This window comes from Nasonia vitripennis (assembly GCF_009193385.2).
Source record: "Nasonia vitripennis strain AsymCx chromosome 2 unlocalized genomic scaffold, Nvit_psr_1.1 chr2_random0009, whole genome shotgun sequence".
Classification (NCBI taxonomy): Eukaryota; Metazoa; Arthropoda; class Insecta; order Hymenoptera; family Pteromalidae; genus Nasonia; species Nasonia vitripennis.
In genome coordinates this window covers 688,286-712,818 of record NW_022279616.1, presented here as the reverse complement: position 1 = coordinate 712,818, position 24,533 = coordinate 688,286, and the positions used below count along the sequence as shown (strand labels likewise).

Here is a 24,533-nt window from a genome sequence, read left to right as displayed (position 1 = left end):
AAAAGGATGAGGTGACGGAAATCGCTAACGAGGCAGTGGGTGTAGTCCACGATTGGCTAAAGCAGACTGGACTTAAGCTTGCTAGTCATAAAACGGAGTGTTCGAAAATTAGTTTGATATGCGGAGAGAGAGCGAGAAGGTTCGAGAAGCTTGTCATCTTAATTTCAAATTCGACGGTTTTCGCTAGCCCGCACGGCACTAATGAGGTTGCCATGGCAACGCGCGCTCGCTCGCTCCTACTCTGTCTCTCTCCGCCTGTTTCGCGAGCGGTCTTCTGCCGCTTTCGCTGATTTGTGTTGTTCAGTTTTCGTATTGCCAAAGCGCTGTGAGGACTCGCCTCACAGTGTCGACCGTTAAACAATATCGTTTGTTAACGCGTCGGTGCTCTAACACTCTTCTAATACTCTTCAATTTTCCATAGTCAATACATTTGTAATCACACTCTTTTCTTTTCAATAAACATCAATAGTTTGACGGTATACATAGTATACCTTTTCATCTCAAATTTAAAGAGCGTGTTATTATTTTCACATTAATTGTTTTGATCCACAAGTCTCTATCAAATTCGAGAGACTATAAATACGGAGGCTATCCTTATATTTAGTGGAAAGAAAATGGAGACAATAACATTAACAGTGTACAAACACGCAATAGACTCTCAGCCGACTATTAAGTACCTGGGAATCACCATGGTCGCCAGACTAACGTTTAAGCAGCATCTCAAGAGGGTGAGTAATGAGGCAGCAAAAGTTGGTACTGCAATATCGCGGCTAATGCCATTGTAGGTAGAACAACGCAGGGTCGAAGGTTACTCCTAGCCAGTGTAACTACATCAATTATGTTATACGGTGCTCCAATATGGCCAGACGCTATGTTGGTAAAGTCCTACGTACAAAAGCTGTCAACAGCTTATAGGAAAAGTGAATCGCATGAAAACAGTATCAGAAGATGCAGTGTGCGTTGTTTCAGGTATGCCGCATACTGACCTAATAGCAACAGAAAGAAAGAATATATACGAAGAAAGCCGGAGTAAGAACAATACTTAAAAGGAAGTTTCGAAATCTGCGAAGGAGCAAACCTTGTGTTACCTTCAGACTAGAGTGACACCTGAGTCAATGATGACAGCTATGCTGACGTCGGAGGATGGTTAGTGCGCAGTAAACTACTGTGTAAGGATCATTCTCAAGAAGGTTAGAAATGACGAGGAGAAACGAAGGAAAAGATATGGCGAAATAGCCGAGTAAAACTGTTGCCAGACGAAGGCCACTAAGTAGTAGATTAGAAACGCTCCTTGGACCGATGCAGAGGAACGTAGGTCACAGAGTTAAGCTCTCACTTTCCTGCCTGATGCAAAGGAATGTAGGAGCTAGGGTTGAGTACCTGTACGTGCTCCTCAGACCGATGCTGAGGAACGTAGGTAATTGCGTTGAGCCTAGACTTTTTCACGGGGTTGAGTCTTTCCAGAGGATGACAGGTCGATGCTGTTTAAAGTAGACGATCAGACGATGCTGCAGGAAGCAGCCGACTGGACGATGCAACATGAGGAAGACGAGTTTGATCCTGAATCCCTAATCACCTTGGTGGATGTATGGAAATGTCAAACTTCAAAGGAGAAGCCAACTAAGCTAGTTAACGGGCCTCACGGAAGTATTGTTCAATGATAGTACCTGTGGGGATTCGGTGTCGAAGAACCACTTGTGCAGAGCTTGCTCTGCCTACGCCGCATAAAGAAAAAAAAAGAACACACAGATAAACACGCAAAATTACATCGACGATGTTTATGTGCTAACGTCACCTGCAGGCTGACGAGACATGGTCTATGATACGCAGCAGTGTGGATACAACAAATGTACCAAAAAACTTTTTACTTTCAGTAGACGATGTCCAGGTATCAATATCACCCCCCGGATAGCGAGTCATGTTCAGTGTCGGTAAGATTTAGAGGGAGCTTGAAAACCTTGGTATCACCACTTTGAAGTCCCCTCCCGCTTCACCACGGAAGATCTCAACCTTCACTTTAGCGCAATGACAAAATGCGGGAATAAAGTAAATTTGCGGGAAATAAACTTATCATTTCCGCAAAATGCAGAAAATAAACTCTTTATTCACGCAAAATTTTGGAAATTTTTGAAAATTAAAGAACATTTTTTACAATTTTGAAAATATGTTAAAAAGTAGACAAATTTATTAATTTGTATAAATTATTAAAATAATTGTTATTTTGTTTTATTATATATGAAATAAGTATAATAGAATAAATAGAAAATACTAACAAACGTATATTTTTATTAGAATGCTGATAGCTAAGTAGGTCTCACTTTTTAATAAATAAAGTGGCTTCACAGTTCAGTCGTAAATAAAGCACTATATACAACACGAGAGTGAAGTTGAATATTCCCTCGGGTGATTTACTGCGCGAGCGAAGCTCGGGCAGTATACACTCTCGACTGCGGAAATAATCAACGACTTTACTCTCTTGTTGGATAATGTACTGTTGTTATCTGTAAAACTAATATATATGCTTTTAATAAGATTAATGTACAACATATTGTACAGCAATAAAGAAATCTATTTCTTTCTTTCACTGTCGATCTTCTATAGGTGCGTAAAGCACACGCAGCATTCTGTCCTGCCGTGTCTTTGCCATGTCAACGCAATGGATACTTCTCTTTATTTAAAAATAATTTTCAATCTTTATTATTTTGCTAAAGGAGCAATTTTTTCAACAAAACAGCGCGATAATTAGAAATACCTAATTCGAATCTTCAAAATTAGATGCCCATACAACAGATCAAATGAAATATAGATAAAATCAGTGAGACGCAAAGTGTTATTTAGTAGAATTCTCTTTTGTACCGCGCCAGAAAACTACTTACGCAACAGAAAAGCGTGTAGTATGAGCGAATTTATGGTACTCAGTGCCATAAAAAAATTGAATAACCATATATTAGGACCATCACACGGTTTATTGATGTGTATTCATCACATGTAATTTTAAAATATGAGACAATAATTTTTCAATTTCAGTACTTTAATATAACGTTGACTAGAAGATAAGGAAGATTTTTTGGTTTATCCGGAATGTTAGAACAAAACTGAAAGCATCATAACCGGAATCATGCAAGACTCCCGGTGTGCGATTCTCCTAGCGCAAGATAATGCCAAGCATACTCACTAAAACTCCACTTATCATGGAGCTACAAAAATACCCCCCCCCGCAGGTAGCAGTCTTCACATTTCTTCAACGGTCGCCTGTCCTATGCTACTCTAGCAGTCAACTTGTCTTTGAGACACCCGTTATAGATCCTCCTTTAGAGAACCACGTCCACGTACGCTATTATTTCATCCCATTTTTGCTTACTAATCAGGCATCGTTTCAATTTTAATATGTTAATTTATCTAGATGAATTTAACGAGTTGTTAACGTCGAGTGTCACCAGCACAACGGTTGGTCCCGCCGAATAACATGCATCTTCCGTTCTTTGTCCTATCCCTGATTCCCCTTATTGCTTTGATTGTCAACAGTTACTTTTAGAAACCTTACTGCTTATAAGAAAGGTCCTTTTCTCAGTAGACCACGCTTTACAGTTGTGATTTGTTTAGCGCTTTACACCAAATTTCCCATCATGTCTTGGAGAGTTAGTGGTCTGTAAGATGGATTAGCGCTCGTTTGTCTTTTCAATTTCTCATTCAGCACCAGTCACACTTTTTTTCATCGTATTCTTAATACTCTCTGCAGGAGGCACTGATTGTATGTTTCCAGAAGCAGCCCTGGCTGCTACTAGGCAATGCCATTTGTCTCGGCGCCTACCACTTTTTAGGAAACAACTAGCCAAGTTTGCCTCCGCTCAATAGGATAGGATAAGAGGGAAATTGAATCGATTACACAGCCCCACAAAAAAAAAATCGTAAGTCCCAAAAACTTGACCACGGTACTTATATGTTTTTGGGATCGCTGAATCCGAATCCAGGGTCATTTTAACCCCATCAGATCTTAAGTCAAGGTCAAATAGGGGTCAAATTATCAAAATACATTAAGAAAAGACTAAACCATGGTATCTAGGGGGTTTTGAGGTCGCTGAATGCGAATCGGGGGTCAGTTTAACCCCATCAGCACTTTCTCAAGGTCAATTGAAGGTCAAATTATCGGAATACATTAAAAATACACTAAAACCATGGTATCTTGGGATTTTTTCGGGCGCTGAATCCGAATCCGGGCTTATTACAACCCTATCAGGTCATGGTCAAGGTCAGTTGAAGGTCAAATCATAAAGATTCATAAAAAGTAAAATCAAACCATGACATTTAGGGGTTTTTGGGGTCGCTGAATCCGAATCCAGGGTCAGTATAGTCCCATAAGGTTATATTTATGGTCAGTTCAAGGTCATGGACGTAAAGAGAGTGAAAAAAAATAGTTATAAACTGAAACAATGCAAAAGGTAATGTAAACCATAAAACAAAGAACAATATATATGCAAGTACAATCGTATCCTTTAAAACTATATCATAGTTTACTGCTCCTTCATTTACTTTAAATTTGTTAGAAGTATATGCAATTCAATAAAATACCCGTAAAAATATAAAGCCCATTACTCTTTTTTATGGTAACGAACTATTTTATTGGCAAATGATCTACGAAGTGGATTACGCTTCCGCTTCTCCGATGTTGATGGTAGATCTCTTTTTAACGACCAACAGTAATCTGCTAACATATTTACGTCCCATCTTCCTTGGCACCTGCGCTCCATTTCCTTGATATCTTGGTGAAATCTCTCTCCCTGCTCTTCGCTGTAATCACCTAGGTTTTCTGGAAACTCATCAACATGCGAATATAAAAAGTGTAATTTTAGATTCATTAGGCAGTCTTCATTATCGGGTGTCTCTCTCAGTGTAAGTCCCAAGACGATTGATGTTGACTATCATGGGTTTGTGTTAAGGTCTTCTTTCTACTAATACTACAAGAATTTATCACTTGAGGTCTCCTGACCAAGAATGTATTATAGCAAAACGGGATAGTTTTTGTTTCATTTGTGTCAAGTATGAGACCCCAAAAAATAGAAGAAAAATCAATCAAAATATTAAAGAGCAGTACAAGAACATGTTTGACTTAGACATGAAAATTGACGAATTTGATTGGGTTTCTAAAATCATATGCGGAATATGTAGGAAAACGCTACAGAAAGGCAAAAATGGTAAAACTAAAGTAAAAATGAAAGTGCCTACGATATGGAGGGAACCTTTAAGGAAAGAAGACTGTTATTTTTGTAATACGAATTTGCATGGAGTTAATAGTAAAATCAAGTCGCACATTAATTACGCTAGCATTGAAAGTGTCACGAAACCTATATATGAATCGTCAATTGATAAAGGAGAAGATCCACTGTGTACGTACGTAAGTGGAAGTATGGATCTTGAGGAAAATTTAGAAAGACACGATAAAGATGAAATGATAGAAGAAGAAATGGAGGAAGGAGATGTTATTGCGGAAGAAGAAAAATCGCCTGATGAAGACAATGACGTTGCTAGTACAAGTGATACAAGTGACGAGGAATACATCCCCTATAATGCTAAGAAGGAGAAAGGTCCACTTACACAAGAAAAAGTGAATGATCTTATACGCGATTTGGGCCTACCAAAGGATGGGGCGGAGTACTTGGCTTCATGGCTAAAAGAAAATACTAATGAAGCTGGAAAAAGTTTCTTACTACCGAGACAGAGATAAGAAATATCGTGATTATTTCGCTAAAGATGAAGAATTTTCCTTAGTTTACTACAAAGATATAGTTGGATTGATGAATTGCTTTAAACACGGATGTTACAACCCCAACGAGTGGAGATTGTTCATCGATTCGTCGACGAGAAGTTTAAAAGCCGTTCTGTTACACAATACAAATGTTTATGCAGCCATTCCCATAGGATATTCGGTAATACTGAATGAAGAGTACTGTAACATGAAAGTAATATTAGATCGAATAAAATACAATGATCATAAATGGCAAATATGCGAGGATCTTAAAATCATAACAATACTTCTGGGGCAACAATCGGGATTGACAAAATATCCTTGCTATTTATGTGAATGGGATAGTAGGGATAGAAAGAATCATTACATAAAGAGTGTCTGGCCCCTTAGAAAAAAGTTCGAACCGGGTTTTAAGAATATAAAAGAAAAGCAACTTGTTGATCCATCAAAAATTCTTATACCACCTCTGCACATTAAATTGGGACTTATTAAACAATGGGTAAAATCTTTAGACAAAGATGGTAGCTGCTTTAAATATCTGCGAAATCAGTTTCCCAAATTAAGTGATGCTAAAGTAAATGAAGGAATTTTCGATGGTCCTCAGATTCGTAAGATGATAAATGATGAAATTTTTGTTACGAAAATGAATCATACAGAGAGAGAAGCATGGTTATATTTAGAGGACGTAATTAAAAATTTTCTGGGAAATCATAAGAGCCCAAATTACGAACAAATAGTTTTAAATTTAGTAAATAGGTACAAAAATCAAGACTGACTAATGAATCTAAAATTACACTTTTTATATTCGCATGTTGATGAGTTTCCAGAAAACCTAGGTGATTACAGCGAAGAGCAGGGAGAGAGATTTCACCAATATATCAAGGAAATGGAGCGCAGGTGCCAAGGAAGATGGGACGTAAATATGTTAGCAGATTACTGTTGGTCGTTAAAAAGAGATCTACCATCAACATCGGAGAAGCGGAAGCGTAATCCACTTCGTAGATCATTTGCCAATAAAATAGTTCGTTACCATAAAAAAGAGTAATGGGCTTTATATTTTTACGGGTATTTTATTGAATTGCATATACTTCTAACAAATTTAAAGTAAATGAAGGAGCAGTAAACTATGATATAGTTTTAAAGGATACGATTGTACTTGCATATATATTGTTCTTTGTTTTATGGTTTACATTACCTTTTGCATTGTTTCAGTTTATAACTATTTTTTTCACTCTCTTTACGTCCATGACCTTGAACTGACCATAAATATAACCTTATGGGACTATACTGACCCTGGATTCGGATTCAGCGACCCCCAAAAACCCCTAAATGTCATGGTTTGATTTTACTTTTTATGAATCTTTATGATTTGACCTTCAACTGACCTTGACCATGACCTGATAGGGTTGTAATAAGCCCGGATTCGGATTCAGCGCCCTAAAAAATCCCAAGATACCATGGTTTTAGTGTATTTTTAATGTATTCCGATAATTTGACCCTCAATTGACCTTGAGAAAGTGCTGATGGGGTTAAACTGACCCCCGATTCGCATTCAGCGACCTCAAAACCCCCTAGATACCATGGTTTAGTCTTTTCTTAATGTATTTTGATAATTTGACCCCTATTTGACCTTGACTTAAGATCTGATGGGGTTAAAATGACCCTGGATTCGGATTCAGCGATCCCAAAAACATATAAGTACCGTGGTCAAGTTTTTGGGACTTACGATTTTTTTTTGTGGGGCTGTGTTATCTTCTCGACCGTCACTTGCTCCATCGGCTCCTTGTCTCATTTTATTGATTTTTCGTGTGACTATCGTATATCTATGGCCAAACTGGTCCTTCTGTATATCATCAATTATCTTGAACTAGCTCCATCGATTGCTCTTCTTGTTTACGTTTATAAGCTTTTTTTCGTCTCATCGAGTTTTCGATCTTGTTCTTGAGCTGTAAAGTCGTTGTTTTTATATGCTCTTTGAGTTTTTCTTCTATCGCGAATGTTCTCCTTGAAATGGTCACGACTCTTCTCGGTCCGGTGCGCGTGTATGATTTTAGATTTTAAACAAGAGCAGTAATCATTTACTGATCTGTGTCCGAATTCTGACAACAGATCACAAGTAGAAATGTGATTCTATATACTAGTATTATTATTATTATTATTATTATTTCATTAGCTTATTGATAAAACATTATCACAATAAATACTACCACGGGAGTACCGATACAGTTTTAAATGAATTGAGACAAACTTATTGGATATTAGGCCTTCGGCAAGCTTTACGAAGTTTTATAGCAAAATGTAGCGTTTGTAGAACGCGCACCTAAAGAGGAAACACTCGTAAATATTATGGCTGAAGTAGAGCACTCTATAAATTCACGACCACTTACACATGTCTCATTGGATCCTAGGGATCAAGAAGCGTTGACGCCTAATCATTTTTTGATTGGTGCGTCCTTGGGTGAAATTCGATTTGGTAGATGTGATGCTCAAACATTATGTACACGAAAAAATTGTAAAATAAGTCAATCATTAGCAGATGCTTTTTGGAAGAGATTGTTGAGAGAATACCTCCCGTCATTGCTTTCTGAGAAAAAATGGCATCAAAGTGATAAACCTTTAAAGAAAGGTGATATGGTTCTAATTTTAGATGAAAATTTAGAGCGCAATCAATGGCAGAAGGGTTTAATTACACTAATTTTTCCTGGAAAAGATAATGAAGTACGAGTGGTTGAATTGCGTACAGCCAATGGAATTTTAATTAGACCATCTAGAAAGTTAGTACGGTTTGCGGAGGTACAAAACCCCTAGGTTTTGTACGGGAGGAAGAAATGTACTCGACACGATATTGTAAATTTGATTTTCCGGAAAATAAATGATAATAACTCAATCAATTGAGAAAAGCAGAAAGAATGATCTCGCCTCGAGGGGTAAAAGTTGAGACTCTCGAGTAGGCTGTGTCACGGCGATCGCTAAAGATCGTCCGGGGACACCTAATCCTTTTTCGACTCGAGAAGTCAAAAATAAAAGGCACGTAACGGAAAAATAAATAAGGTTTTTCCGGACTACGGTGAGCCATAGAGACATTCTGTGGAAGTGCTTCTCAATTTTCTTTTCTTTCTTTTTTTCGAACTTACTGAGGTTGCTATGACAACTAATTCTGGAAAATGAATCCCTCGTTGTTTTGTTTATACATTCGTTCTGTGATTATCGATCTGTGAAGACGTGTTACTTAAAAATAAAGATCTTGTAAAAACCTGAATACGTTTATTACAGTTAAGTCGAAAACAATTATAATATGAGAGAGGTCCGGGATACCAGGTAGTGGAGAAATATTTCAATGATCATAAACTTTTATTTTGCATATAAATAATATGTCTATTATGAAAATTAATTAACAAAAGAATAATGCTTAAATTTGCAATCATTCTTATTGATAGAAATTATTTACAGTTTCGTCAAGTTTACGATGTGTTTTGAAAATATAATAATTATTGTAAATTTTTATTCTTTACGGTGAAAATGCATTAGAGTTTTAAACTAAAGCGCTGACAATGCTACAAATTTATTTTACAAGTATATTAAATTTTATAAATATCGCAAGTGTGTATTCTACGCCTAAATTGCAATGGAGTGTTTACTAATGAGCATAAATTGCTACTACTAATTTGTGTAAGTGTGTTTATTATCCTACGTTTAAGTTGCTTTAGAGTGTGTAGTGACTAGAGCGCTAAAAATGCGGCAACTAGTGGCTAGCCATAGGCCGCGCATGGCCTGTTATAGCAAGCTAAGAGAGCGCGGATTGAGCCGCCAAAAAGATCTATACATTCACGCATCATACTGAAGTGCGCGCGACTCGCCGTCGCTACGTCATCCGACTTTAAGCAGTTGGTACTACTATCAGGATCTTTGCATAGCGTCTTAAAATGTTCGTACCATAGGCATCGAAAACATTTTGCCGCATTCGATCTAATTCTTATGCGGCAGTAAACCCAGCCTATGCGTATCTTTTCGTATCCTTTACGATAGCGTTGCATACCTCCTCTGTTGATGTCAGTGTATTGATGTCCTTTTTCTCCAGAGTAATTTTCAGAGATCTACCACCTTGCTGCGCTGGCATTTTTAATGTATCTAATTCAAGGTTTTTGTAGGATTTTGAGTTCATTCGTGGTCTTCGTGTTATAGGCGATTTTTTTTATATTCCGACCTGTGTCCGATCCACTAAATTCCCTCGTATAAAGGCAGATAACATAGCCTTAACACATGACTAAAGGCGGTGCCAAAATAGGCACATCATAGCAGGGTGTAGTGTGCGCTAACGCATTAGCTCAACACCGCTCTCTCGAGTCTTCCATCCTGAATAAATGTGCTTGACTTTCTAAACAGGTCCTGGCCTCCCATCTCAACGTCAACGGAGACAATAGACGGTTAACAATCTTATTTGTTTCAGGAATTTTATCCAGCTGGTGCGCAAATTGTACGGCAAGGTGAAAAAGGGAATAAATTTTACATCATTAGCGGAGGAACCGTTAGAGTTACAAAGGATACTGATTTTGGCGAAGAAGAATTAGTTGTTCTTTGCAAAGGCCAATACTTTGGCGAAAAAGCACTTTATGATGATAGTGGTGAAAACCGAAGACATGCTAATGTGATTGCTTTAGATCCAGTTGAATGTCTAACTTTAGACAGAACGTGCGTATTTCTTAATTTATAATATAAATACTTAATATTGCATGATTAAGAATAAAATCATGCCGTTATTTATATGAATATTATGATGTTGCGTTTTTATAACCGACTTCTGGGTGACGCAAACAATCATGTTACACTATTTTCTACTCGAGATTCTTACCGCAGACTCTTACATCTACAGAGGGGGACAACGTGTAGGTTTTGAGACAGGCGAGCCTGGCACGGCAGAGGTTTAGAAATAAACCTTTATACACAATGGTTTATGCTAAACAATAACCCAATAATCATATATTCTACAACCCCCAGTATGGATTAGACTTGGTCTGATTACAAGGTTTCCCCGTAATAAATTAAGGGGTCAGACCTGAGTTACATCCTGCAAAAAAACAAAAAGATATTCTTCTTACCAAAAAATTTTTGATTTGATGTAATTTGAAAAAAAAAATTCTATTGAAAATACATAAAATATACACCATTTTTATCGAAAAAAACATGTATATACCTTGTAAAATCATTGACCAAAATTCATGACATTTCACTATATAAATAAGTGTTTTTAGTCACTTGCCACGGCTTTTTGAAAGATCCGGACCGTCCGTCATCACCGGATTCTCAGTGCCGCTTCGTATCTGTACGAATCCTTGCTGAAACGCGTGAAAATCATAGAACGTCGCGACAAATCACCGCAATAACGGAGCGTTTCTACGGCGTGACGGAAAACGGATATATATATATATATATATATATATATATATATATATATATATATATAAGGGCGATAACGCGATTACGACTCGCGAAATGACTCCCGTTACAGCCACTTCGATCACGGTTTGATCAGCGACGACGCAACGCAGATAGTAATCAGAAAAATCGTGTTTCGCCGGATCTAAAAGATCGACAGCAGCTCAACCTAAGGCTACGCTTAAATGCTGGAACTTCTGATCAACAGCGGCTCGATGATTCTTCTTTTCGGAAGCTGGATCACTTAGTGATCAACAGCAGCGCAACGCAACACCCTTAACAATTTCTGGATCGCTTAGCGATCTACAGCGGCTCAAAGCAATACACTTAACGATTTCTGGATTACGATGCTGGATTGCTTCGCAATCGACAGCGGCTCAAACGCTATCTAGGATATCATAGATATTCACTCGAGTTATTGCAGTATTAGAAGCAGACTTAACATTTGGATGGCTGCGCAGGTTGTGTTTGTATAAAAACTTTCCTGTTGTCTATCAATGACGTTTGCGCATGCGCGAAAATATGTATGAATAGTGTAAAATAATGGTTTTAGTACTTATTTTGCTCTGACCTCTAGAAGCGGTGACTTTAGAGAATCCCATTATTTTAAATATTTAAATTATCTGAAATATACTTTTATAGTTATTCACTCAAGTTGTTGCAGTATCAGAAGCAGACTAAACGTTTGGAAAACTGCGCAGGGTGAGTTCATATAAATGCTTTTCTGTTGTTTATCAATGACGTTTTCGCATGTGCGAGAATATGTATAAATAGCGTAAAAAATTAGTTCCAGTAATTATTCTGCTTTTAGCTTTGGAAGCAGTAAGATTGATCAAAGATAGCAAAATAATCAATAAAATTTTCTAGAATTTTAATGATTATATTTACTCGAATTATTGCAGTATCACAAGTAGATTAAACGTATGGAAGGTTGCGCAGGTTGAGTTTATATAAATACTCTCCTGTTATCTATCAATAATTGATTGAATAAGTGAATAATTGGTTTCAGTGCTTATTCTACTCTAAGCTATATAATCAGTAAGATCGATCAATCATTGCAATATAATTAATAAAATGTCGAAGAATTTTATTTATTATATTTTCACTCGAATTATTGCAGTATCAGAGGCAGACTGAGTGTTAAGAAGACAGCACAGGTTGAGTTTATAGAAATACTTTCCTGTTGTTTATCAATGACGTCTTCGCATGTTCGAAAATATGTATAAATAGCGCGAAAAATTGGGTCCAGTGCTTATTCTGCTCTGAGCTTTGAAAGCAATAAGATCGATCAATGATAGCAATATAATCAATGTGTTCCGGACATAACCGAGGGCTACTAGGGATAATAGCAAGTGCGGCGTATTTATTCTTTATCGATAATATATTCTACCTATTAGTATTTTTAGCGAACGTTTCTCTGTCATTTGGTTCTCATATGCGCGAATCGACAAGGTGATTCGTGGCTTCAGGCCAATACGGTTAGGAGTGGTTTTATAATCATTCTTAGACTGCCACGACCTCAGTAGGGAGTTTACTCCACGGATTTTGAAGGTCACTTTCAGCGCGGAGAGGCTAAAGGGCCGATCTGTGACTGCCAGACCAGAGAGTCGAGTGGCGAGAGGCATTCGCGCGGGCACATGACTGCGTGTGTATAGCTATAGATATAGAGGAGCGCGCACTGCTTCGAGTCCCTTCAGTAGTCCTCGGGAAAGCATCTTTGTTTTAGCGGGCCCGAGTTTTTGGCGGCGTTTAATGAGTAGAGCGTCAGTTCTCGGCGACAACTTGTGAGAGAAGGTCACACCAGGACCTGATCGTTAGAAGATTTCAATAAAGTCATAATATCTGATCAACAATGATTTCACAGTTTATTTTTGAACCTTAATGTAGTCTTTTCCCATACACAATGAAATTTTCTAAAATTTCATTTATTATATTGTGACAGTGCATATGCCCTCACAACAGCTCGGCATAAGCCCAGCACATAGACGCGCGCGAAATGCGCACACATGCATACAAACACGCATTGCGACGATCCTTTTGTTAACGTGGTAGCCTTGCGCGTTGGTCTCTAAGCTCGGTAGGACACACATCCAATTTCGCGCTAGCAAGGCCACATCGTCACAATGGCGCCCATACGTGGTTGGAACTTTTAACGTTTCACTATTAATCGAAAAATTAAATTCATAAAATCATAAAATCACCGTAAGCGCAAAATTACAGTACACCATTACAATCGCGCCCAACACGGTAAAGTCTGCAATTTTAGAAGCAGCAAAAATCAAAAATTAACTTAGAAATTAAAGTAAAACGGTTGGAAGCATGTATTAAATAAATCCGTATACATTAGCATTTCGAAATCATATATGTTGAGAAAATAGCAAATTAGCTAGAGTAGGAAAATTGTGCGCAAATATATATATATATATATATATATATATATATATATATATATATATATATATACCCTCCCTTTGAAATGCATGAGTGTAAACAACCTCCGAAAATTTCCGAAAGGAATATTCCATAAAAGAAAACAATATTCAGGCACGACAATACGATATAGTCGAGCGTTAGACGCCGAGTTACACTTAGGCATTCCAAGACAACACAACACATGCGAGCATACTATAAAAGCGAACTTATATTTGCCGATTCAAAAGACTGAGATATTATACAGTTCCATCTGCGCTTATATATTTTTTTCTCCGCACGATGCGGCATAATGAATAAATGCATGTATGATTGAATGAAAGGAAAAATCCGAAAGTATTTAAAAATCCCGAACACATGCGTAATATTGTTAGTAAACTCGATTGAATCGAATAAGATGCGAATTAAGGCAAATACGATTAAAAATAAAACGACTATTGCGATTTGTTACAAAATTTAACAATTGGTTGCGATAGTCCAATTTATTATTAGGTAAACCGAAACAAGCGCGTGAGCATAAGAATGGAAAATATTTTATTCAGACAATTTAAATCATAGTTCAACGTAGATAATTTTAACGCGAGAAAACTACGATATTGAATCCGATGGAATCCTAGTTACGCACACGCGTCTTGTAAGAATAAACACAAACGCAAGCGAGCAACATGTACGCTAATCCGCTTGATGTAAACAAGGTGATTAATAGAATCTCGAGCGTACATAACCGAAAGATTTTCGACCAAATATTATTTCAAAAATTAAATCGAGAGTATTACGTAATAGTGCGTTAGGTATGTATGAGTCTGTAACATATTTTTTTTTATATAGCGGATAGGTTAGATAGATTTTTTTAATTTGTATAAAGGACATTATTTTTTACACATGCTCATGCATATTAATAGTCATCATCGATATTTGCATTCAGGCAGCAAATAAGCTAACCTCTAGTATATCAAATACTTTCAGTCTAATTGTGAGAAAACTAGTTATGCTAAAGCATGAAAATTTTGACAATGATTTTTCGACTTTGCAACATCTCAATGTACAAAATTCTCTTTGTTCAATCTATTTTTTTTACAAAATCACGACAGCAAGACTATTCTCTTAGCTAAAGTAATCTCAGAACAATTAACTCTAAGTCAAGATTTACGGAAATAAATCCGAACAATATTTTTTTTTTTTTTTTTTGCAACGCGTAAAGTTAGTTAACAAGAATACGGCTATCCGAAAATACAATTGAGGAAATTCTTCAAAAAAATTAAATAAAAACTTAAACTTTATAGGAACTCACTCTGCGCCATGGCAGTAAAGCCGCTAACTAAATAGTAACGATTTTATTAAATTATACGACGTTACAATGGCGTTTTCACAGTAACAAGCAAACAGTCAAAATCAATTTTTTAAAATTCAGAGCCAACACTACCAAATTTTTAAAATCAACCAAAGGGGATAATTAAATAGTCACAACAATTAACGCCGATATTACAAAATACTTTAGTTATAAATCCAAAGTGGTCAAAGAGAAGGAGTCGAGAAAATTTAAAAGCTTAGTCAGAATAAGCTAAATCGAATAATGCCGAAAGCAAATCCTGTTTTTCTACGTAAACCTTTACTTGTATGTTTATTAAAAACACGAATTAAATATTTCGATCAAATGTCGCCGCCCTTAAAATATAATCTGAATTAAAAAAAAAAAGGAATTCAAAAAGCTAACAAAATTAGAGATTAATTTAAAGTAATTAAAAACCCGAAAGGAAAAATTAACTTTAAATCAATGAGGCGAAAATACGATAAGCGGAAACAAATAGCCGCGACGCGTAAGAAAAACGCGTAAGTTCAAGGGATCAGTACAAGTGCAAAAATAAAAGAACCTACAACGATCAACGGGTCACCCTATTGAACATTTTTTGCAAGATCTGATGTAAGATCATATCAACGATCTTATACAAGATCTGGTATAAGATCTTGTCCCAGATCTTATCATCGATTTTCAACCACGAACCTACATAAGATCTTACGTAAGATCTTGAGTGAATTATTGGAAAAAAAAATTGTTTTACTTATTGTAAGCATGCTCTTATACAAGATCTGGTGCAAGATCTTGTGTAAGATCTTATGTAAGATCTTGTGCAAGATCTTGTGTAAGATCTTATGTAAGATCTTGTGCAAGATCTTGTGTAAGATCTTAAGTCAGATCTGATGGGAGATTTTGCGTGATATTTACTGTAAAATCATGTATAATTTTATCAGGAAAAATATTTTTCTTTTATGAAAGCAAGATTTCATGCAAATTCGTACATAAAATCTCTTAAAAATTGTTTTTAAATGCTATTTCTTATTACCTTCTTTCTTAAAATGATTGATATTTAGGTAAGTAGCAATTACAAAGCAAACTATAGCTGCCGATGAAAAATAAGACTAGTAGGATGGGACCTGAAAGAAAGGCTCGGAGATTTGCAAATAATCACGACGCAAGATAGCCAATAATAGTAGAAGTTTTACTATTTTATTCTGGATTAAAAAACTTTTTTTAAATTAACTCGTGTTTTATTTTACATACTGTAAATTAACATTTTATTAGGAAACAATATTTATTCTTGGTTTTTCTTCATACCAGCTAAATGCTCTTTTCGTAGGTCTTGTAGTTTTTGACTGATATACGGCTTCATTGTGTTCATTAGAAGCTCGACAGTGTCCTTGTCTTTTATTTTTTTTTTCTAAAAAGTCTTTGTACAACTCTGAAATGATAAATTAATCAAATGAAATGAGTATTTAATTGCGAAAATAATGTGCAGTGATCTGTGCATGGATCTCTGCAAAGTTTTCTGCACTGATCTCTGTCAAAAATTTGGATCGTCTATTTTTAATTTCCAGAAAAATCAAAAAATTATGAAAAATGCCTTACTAGGTGTTATTATTTAGAAGATAACTCTATAACTTTGATAGTGAATTCCACAATTTTTATTTTTCAAGTTTTAAAAAATTTTTATGTTAATCTGATATTAAATAAATAAAGTTTGGAGTCCACAACCAGAGTGTTGGTGTTATTATCAGAATGATAACACCTATTAAGGCATTTATTATGTTTTTAGCTTTTAAGAATTTTTTTTTTGGAATTAAAAAAAATACAGACCAAGTGCAGAAATCAGTGCAGAAAATTTTGCAGACATCTATGCACATATTTTTTTTTGTAGCAGATTTTTATGTTTATGGTATTTTACATTTTTTAGATAAAGAAGATGAAATTTTATCAATAAAATTAATGGAGAATACACGAACCTTCAGAATTTTGTATAGCATAACCTTACGAAAATAATGTGCAAATATCTGTGTAGAAATCTGTGCACAGGTGTTTGCACATTATGTTAGTAAAGGGTAGCATAAAATTCCGCTTTGTTTGTATTCGAAAATAATCGCACATGTATGTAACCACCATCCACACCCGTATAGAAAGAAACTGTTAAACTGTATATTTGCAATACTCTTTTGCATTTTGTAATTTACAATAATAAATTAAAAAAAAAACTAAAATTCGGCTTTACATATTTTTTGGCGATCAATAGCCCATTTTTCAATAAAAGTTTTTTAATAAAATAAAGTTATTTAGCTAATCTCGATTTACCTACAATCCTGCAAACACGTTCGTAATACCAAAGCTAAAAATAAACATTGAAAAACAGTTTTATTACCTCCACCTGCTCATTAACTTAATAATATTTATAAAATTCAAATGTATTTTCCATCGAGAAAATCATTATTAATAGACATATAAAAATCTATAATACTATAAACTAGAATAAACTTCTGATTTGTAGTTGCATTTAGATTTTATATTAATTCAGATTTTAGGATAATGGGTTAAAGTTTAATAAAATTGAGATTTGTAGTTAATCAATGTAGTTTGGATTATTAGGACTAAATTATTTTTCACTATCGAGGATTGATGTATCACAGGAATACAGTTTTTAAATCAATCGTTCATAGTATTCTGTTGAAATAACTTACGTGATTATTCTCACGATTATTAAAGCAGATACATGAGTAATTGCATGTATAACATCCGAATAGTAACAAATTTCGTGTGAGTACAGGATAGTCGCGTAAGTAGTCATGTTATTAGTCGCGTAATTGATTTCGTGATTATCTCATGATTAATATTAAAATAAATTGCTTCATTATATAATCAAGTTAGTTCTCGTCTGGGTTATTAATTTATCGATATACATACGTATTTAGTCACGTAAGTAAACGCGTGAGTAATCAGCGGAGTGATCACGGAAGTTGTAGAATGGGGTTTTTAGTAGGACAGGTTATAATAATTGTAATTTGATTGATTTAGAAGCTATATAATAGAGGTCTATGGTGTTTGGAAGAAATGGATATGTGATGAAATTAAGGATTTGAAAATTTAATGTCTATAAGTTTATGCTAATAATATAAGCTTACACTGTGTAGTGACGAGATAAGTGAATTGGCACCTTAGCTGTAAAAAGGATTTCTTTTTTAGTTGTGAATACGAAAAATTAATTAAATTTAGATTATAATAAGGGAGTTTATAAAAAGTATCTACAAGAATCTTAAAGGAGGCTAGAAGAGGCTAGAAAGCTGGGAATAGTGGAAACGAATAAACGCTGAAAGTTAATGAGTGTGAGGATTCTGGGTGACTCAAACGGGGATAAAATACCTTAGGATCGCTCTGTAATCCAAAGTATAAATAATATTTAAAAAAATCACATACTCCGTCGATCTCCCTGAAACAACTATATACTGACGACGACTTCGCAAGAAATACAATAAAGTTAAAGTTACGCAGACAGATAGCAAGGATAAGGTGAGCAAGAAGTTTGTTCGAGACTTGCGAAGTTACAGGTCCGAATAATATTTTCCCGACACTACTGCAGCGAGGCATCAACATACTAACACAGGCCCTGAAGAAACTGGCACTAGATTGGTCTATTTATTGGTTTTATTTTGCGTACAATGTGTTGTACGATCAATTATGTACAGCAGGAGTAGTAAAACTACAGAAATAATAATAGTATAAGATGTCTGTTGTAGTAGATGTGTAGTGTGATGATAAAGTGAAAATGAGTTAAGCGAGAGTGTGTGAGTGTGTGCGTGCGCGTGAGTGTGAACATGATGTTGATGTGTTTTCGAGTTCAAAGAAGTGCTCTTTAGCTAGTTTCTTGAAATCTGAGATAGAAGCAGTGTTACGAATGTGTGATGGTAGGTTGTTCCATAGGTATGAGGCGCTGATATGAAACGAGTTCCTCAGCGTCTTCGTCGCGAAGGTAGGAATATCCAGAGGTCCCCCCTAACAGGCCGGAGTGTCACGCGCAAGTCGAATTATGCCAGTACATATGATGGTACGGCTGTGTTAAACATCTTTCGTAAGAAACAAGCAGTGAAATACTTCCTAGCCACTGCAGCTCCCGCCTGTACGGGGAGATGTGCTCATCTCTCCTTACACCATAGATGTACCGAATTCCTGTATTTACGAGCCTCTGTAGTTTTAAGTCGAGTTCCTGCGCCAGGTCACAGTATACAAGAGAGCAATAGTCAATAAGGGGAAACAGGAGCGCTTGCACTAAGTGCTTGCGCAACCTGAGATTGGTACTCTTTCTGAAAAAGTAGAGCCTGTACATTATTGAGTGAGCACGCTTACACACTTGTGTAACGTGCTCCTTCCACGTAAGTTTAGAGTCGAGAACCAATCCCAGATTACGCACGGAAGATTCAAAGCTGACCTGGGCACCCCCAATGTTAATATAGGTGTTAGCTGTTGAGGGTAATGCGTTTATGTAGTAGGGAGAGCCCAGGACAATTGCTTTGGTTTTAGCAACATTAAGTTTTAGCCTGTTCTGTGCAGCCCAGCCCATTATCCTCTCGGCATTAGCACTCATCTTGTTTGATAAAGAATCGAGTTCCTCTAGGTGGCATTAACTGTAAATTTGCAAGTCATTCGCATAGATGAGATGGGAAACATCGGTATCAAGGCAGAAACCGATGTCGTTGATGTACAATGCGAACAGAACGGAATCCTGCGGGACGCCGATGTTAAGACGCCGAGGAGAAGAATGCTCTCACTATTGTCACCAACGACGGCCTGCTCTCTCCCAGACAGGTAGGAGGCAAACCAACGAATGACTTGCTTTGAGAAGCTGAAAGTGGATAGCTTTCTCAAGAGCCTGACGTGACACACAGAGTCAAACGCCTTGCTAAAGTCGAAGAGAAGGAGTGTTACTTTCTTTTTGTTTATCCCGATTCTGGCATCATCAGCTAGCTTAATTAGGCCAGACTGAGTGCTGTGACCAGTGCGGAAGCTTGTTTGAAGGTTGTCTATCAATAGCCTTGATTCAAGGTATTCTGAGACTTGCTTGTGCACCAGCCACTGCAGGGCCTTGGAGAGAAAGCAGAGAAGTGAAATCGAATGGTAGTCAGTCAGGGCTGTTGGTGAACTGATTTTGTTGAGTGCGCGCACAAGTGACAATTTCCAGGCAGATGGGAAGCAGGGTACGCTCAGAGACAAGTTGAAAATGTGACTTAGTAAAGGAGCGAGAACCGGCAATGCTTTTGAAATGACAACCTGTGAGATGCCGTTACTTCCCCTGTCCTGGGTATCAAAGTGCGATACCGCAGCCAACACGTCCGATTCCGTTATAGGGCTGAACTCGAAATGTTCCGGGAGGTCAAGACTTTCCAGGGTGAGAAGATAATCCTCAACAGCAGGAGCCAACGGATCGTTGGAGATCGCGCTGAAATGCCTGTTGAGTTCATCTGTGGTAAATCGAGATGGTAAGGGGGCCTTGGTGGCAGAAATTCCAAGTTTTTCCAGCTCTCTCCAGATCTCGGCAATGTCGGTCAAGGTAGATAGGCGTGAATAGTAATAATTCAGCCTGGCTTCCTCGACTTATTCATGGGCATAGTCTCTAGCTAATCTGTAAATGCGGAGATCTTGATCGAGCCTAGAGTCCCTGAAACCCCTGTAAAGTCTATCCCTCTCGGATACAAGGTCACGAAGAGCCGCGATGTACCACGGGTGGCGTTGTCGTCTTGGTGTCACAGTCCGCAATGGGGCGAGATGGTTAATGGCGTTAGTAAGGTTAGTGTTAAGTAAGGATATGCATTCGTCGAGTGATGAAGTGGTGAGAGATTACCAGTCACATTCGCTAAGAAAGTCCCTTAGCTTCTCGGCGCTGATTCCTTTAAAGTTTCTGTAGGTGTATGTGTTAGGTACGTAGCGTGGAATCTGTACGTCGAGAGTGGCCGTGATAAGGTCGTGTCCGTTGATGAAAGGTGCGTCTGTCTTCCAGTATGACAGCAGGCGATCCTGCTCGTCGATTAGGCATAGGTCAAGCCAGGTATCAGAACCCTGTTTATGGTGCGTGGCACCATAGGGAACAGACAAAAGGGAGTTCTCATCAATGAAGGCCCTGATGAAATTGGCATCTTCAGATGAGGAAAGTTGGTCAGAATTGAAATCTCCCATTATAACCTTCGTGGAGTAATTGTGCATGTGAGTTGTTAGCTGGTCTATAAAGTTAGAGCCTTGGAAAAAAGGAGCATGAGGTGGACGATACTCAACCCCCACGAAGATGGGAGAAACTCCCTTAGCCGATACCTCACAAAAAAGGTATTCAGGCTTGCCTGGCTTGCCAGACCATTCACTGTCGGATGATGAAATAACACTAACCGTCAGTAATTTATGTATATAGAGGGCCACACTTCCTAAAAAATCATTTAGCTCGGCGTCGGTGTTGATGATGGTGGCGCGCTCGTTGTCATCGTTGCAGCGAATAAATAATCTCCCGTCTCTGACGAAGGTATGGCAACCCTGTCTCTTCTTGGCCTCCAGCCTGGCCCTTGAATGCAGCTTATGGACGTCTGAAGGGAGCAGCTCGTTGATGTTTATGAGCCCTTGATGTTCAGGGCTCAGGGCTCTTGCCTCCTCCAATAAGGTTGCGTCCAACTCGTTGGTGTGTAGCTTGCGTTTGCGGGCTTTAGCGACGACAATTGAGCGTGCGAGCGCGCTTGAAGAGAGGGTGACGGCTAATGGTGTTAGTCTGCCGTTACCCCTGGCGGAGTTGTTTATTGCATCTAGCCTCCCCATGGTCCTGACGGATGCTACGTCTCTTCTAAGGACCGTGGGGTCAAGTGCGCTCATAACTGAAAAAGTGAGGAGGTGCAGCGAGGTTTCACGGGTATAGTGTAGACCCGTGACAACGACAACACTGTTCGAGGTCTGCTACTGGCGCCCCTTACCTCCGCCAGTTCACTGCGCAGGCTACAGATCTCTGCAGTGTTGGGCACAGTGCTGCCGCTGTCCCGCTGCATCGTCGGGCTCCTCGTCGCTCCTTAAGTCGCTTCTCCAGCGAGCCCAAGCGCTGCTCAATTTTGGAGATCCTCTCCAAGCGGGTTGGTGAGGGATTCCGCGAGATGTTGGTTGATGATGGTGCTGACCTCGTCTTCTTGCTCACCGGCTGCTGCTTGGGAGTATTCTTGCCTGCTGCTGTTGTTGCAGTTACTCCCGTTGCAGTTGTTGCAGCAGAAGTGGATTTGGTCCTCGCTTTGGTTCCCTTGCTGTTGTTGTCCGCACATGAGGTACAGGTTGTTATCTGCCTGTCGTTCACTACTATAGCCTTGACCTTGACGGTGTTCTGGCACTTGACGTGGTAGTAAAGACCACAATATTCACACCTCTTGGGGTCTTTATGCTGTATTGGTTGTTTACAGCTGCTGCACTGTTGAAAAGGCACTTCCACGTTCTTCTCGCTGTTTGCACTCATTTGTCGTCGATAACTTATTGGCAGTCGATAAAGCAGATATTCGTTGGAGGATGATAAGTTATCGACGGGGTGAAAGAGTAGGTGTTGTAACTCTTACGGCCAGATGGAGTGTTAGTGGATAGAACGCGAAAGTACCGACCTCGAAAAGTGTGAAGACGCCTTGAGGGTTTTCCCGCGATGCAGCAGATGTCACCATGATGTTGATTGCAGAGAGAAAGAGACGCCGTGTAAGTGCGAAAACAAGCCAGGACAAGCGAAGTAGATTTGCAGGTTAGGAGCCGTGTAGAAAGTTTGCAGTAGAAAAGATGACAGAGAAAAATTGCAGTCTTCGGCGATTTATATATCGACGTGAAGGTTGCAAAATGGAGCGTGCAACTACCTACAACAGAAGAGGGCCCGAAGGCAAGGAGCAGCAGAAAAGCAGTACTAAAGAGAGATAGGTCAGCGGAGCTGTCAACTGTACTCACCAGAGAGAAAGAGAGAGAGAGAGAGAGAGAGAGAGAGAGAGAGAGAGAGAGAGAGAGAGAGAGAGAGAGAGAGAGAGACTAGGGTATGTGTCGAAAGAATAGCGACTGACAAAGGTAGCGTTCATGCCTAAACCAGACAAAGCGCAACATATGGTCACGAAGGACTTCAGACTAATCAGCCTGATTTCATTCATGGAATCATCAAATTCACCGTGGAAAAGCTGATTGACAGGTTTATCAAGAAGACATTGCTATACCCCTCCAAAGAGTAGGACAGCTTTGTGGCCCTGAAAAGAGCCGGTTGTGTTCTCGTGTGGTAATCAATGAGGCCTAGATGATCTAACGTAGCCTAGTAGGCTTACCGTGGCCACCGATGCAACTAATGCACTGAATGGCGCGACTGACGCTCTTACTCCTCAGGAGATTGTTGGTCACTTGGAGCAAGTCTCTACGTAAAGCGATACTCGCCCACGGCTAATCTTAATCCATGTCTACTAAGCCTCTTGCAGCCTTAAGCAATTTTGTAGGAGGGCTATCGTCTAAAATATTCTTGGACTGTCTGAGTCCCTCGGCATTCTGCTATTTGGCGCTCAGTTCTTTGTTAAGCCAGCGCACGTTATCAGCACCTCTGCCCGCCAGCCTGTCCACCATTTCGTTGCCCACCACGCTGGACACCTGGGACCCACAGTAGTCTTACGACGTTGCGATTTGCTAGTACTTTCAGCGTCTGTATGCAGCTAAGAAGTTCTTTTGAAGTAACTCTGTGATGGCCCCTAGAAGACTGGTATGCTGGTCGAGGAAACATACAATCTCTTGTAAAAATCACATTAAAAGTTGTTCTAAACTGTAGACAGACGTTGGAATTATTGGCAAATAGCAACGTTGTGCAAGGTAGCAAAATGCCAATGGAGTTAGACAGGCCAAAGATATCATAGGTTACACACAACCTGTGAAATAGCTTGCGTCTACCAGAGGACTAAGAATAAATGGATTCAGGTTAGCCGTGGACTGGCTAACTGAACACTGAAAGGTAATGTACCACCTACAGAAAATAGGATACGCAGATTCTGAGGACTGCAGGTAATGCAAAGAAGAAGAAAATACCACCTCTCACCTACTGTTTAGATGTCCTGTTTTCGCGGGGTCGAGGCAGAGCATGTGGGATGTCTCCTTAACAGGGACAGAGGAGTTAAGGGCGGCTAACTTGACATGCCTAATTGCCGTAGCTGTCAACAAGAAATTGTAAGGTGTAATGTTATAGGTTAACGAGGCAAATTACTAAGACACTTCAGATAGATGCAGCCCTACCAAGGTGCTGTGGCCTCCCCAAAATCGACAAAAATGAAAGTTCAGTATGACCAGTTGACCAATAATTTTGACAATAGGTTAACGTTCTTATTTCTTGTCAAAAAGCTTTCTTAATATTTGACAAAACAGCATGAAGTAGCCTGATTCACATACAGAAAATAGCTACGAATTCGTAAATAATAATGTTAATACTTCTGAAAATGATTGCTGGATCAGCCTCGACATAATTACATATTACGATACAAGTGTCATAAATAGTCCGATACGGCACGATGTGTATTGGGCACCCAAGCATGACTAATGAGCGGTGCGTGGCTCAGTTGGTTAAGGCACACACCTTAACCAACGAAAACTCAGCTGTTCAAG

At 38.4% G+C, this 24,533-nt stretch overlaps 2 protein-coding genes across 14 annotated transcripts in view; one reads left to right on the top strand and one right to left on the bottom strand.

Annotated features, from left to right (window-relative positions):
• LOC100114234 (cGMP-dependent protein kinase) overlaps positions 1-24,533 on the top strand; it is a 474,555-nt gene that overhangs the window by 184,469 nt on the left and 265,553 nt on the right. For all 12 annotated transcript variants that reach the window (XM_032601578.1, XM_032601577.1, XM_031925292.2 and 9 more), the window contains 1 exon segment: positions 10,191-10,432. In XM_032601578.1, the coding sequence (XP_032457469.1) occupies positions 10,191-10,432 (242 nt within the window).
• Positions 16,091-24,533, bottom strand: part of LOC116416515 — a 34,320-nt gene continuing 25,877 nt past the window's right edge. Inside the window, exons 5-6 of one of the 2 annotated variants that reach the window (XM_032601581.1) lie at positions 18,053-18,089; positions 16,314-16,344 (exon numbers count right to left, since the gene is read on the bottom strand). The gene's annotated coding sequence lies outside the window, so the exon portion shown is untranslated. Of the gene's footprint in view, positions 16,345-18,052; positions 18,090-24,533 lie in introns of both variants that reach the window. The other variant, XM_031925297.2, reaches the window with a different exon arrangement.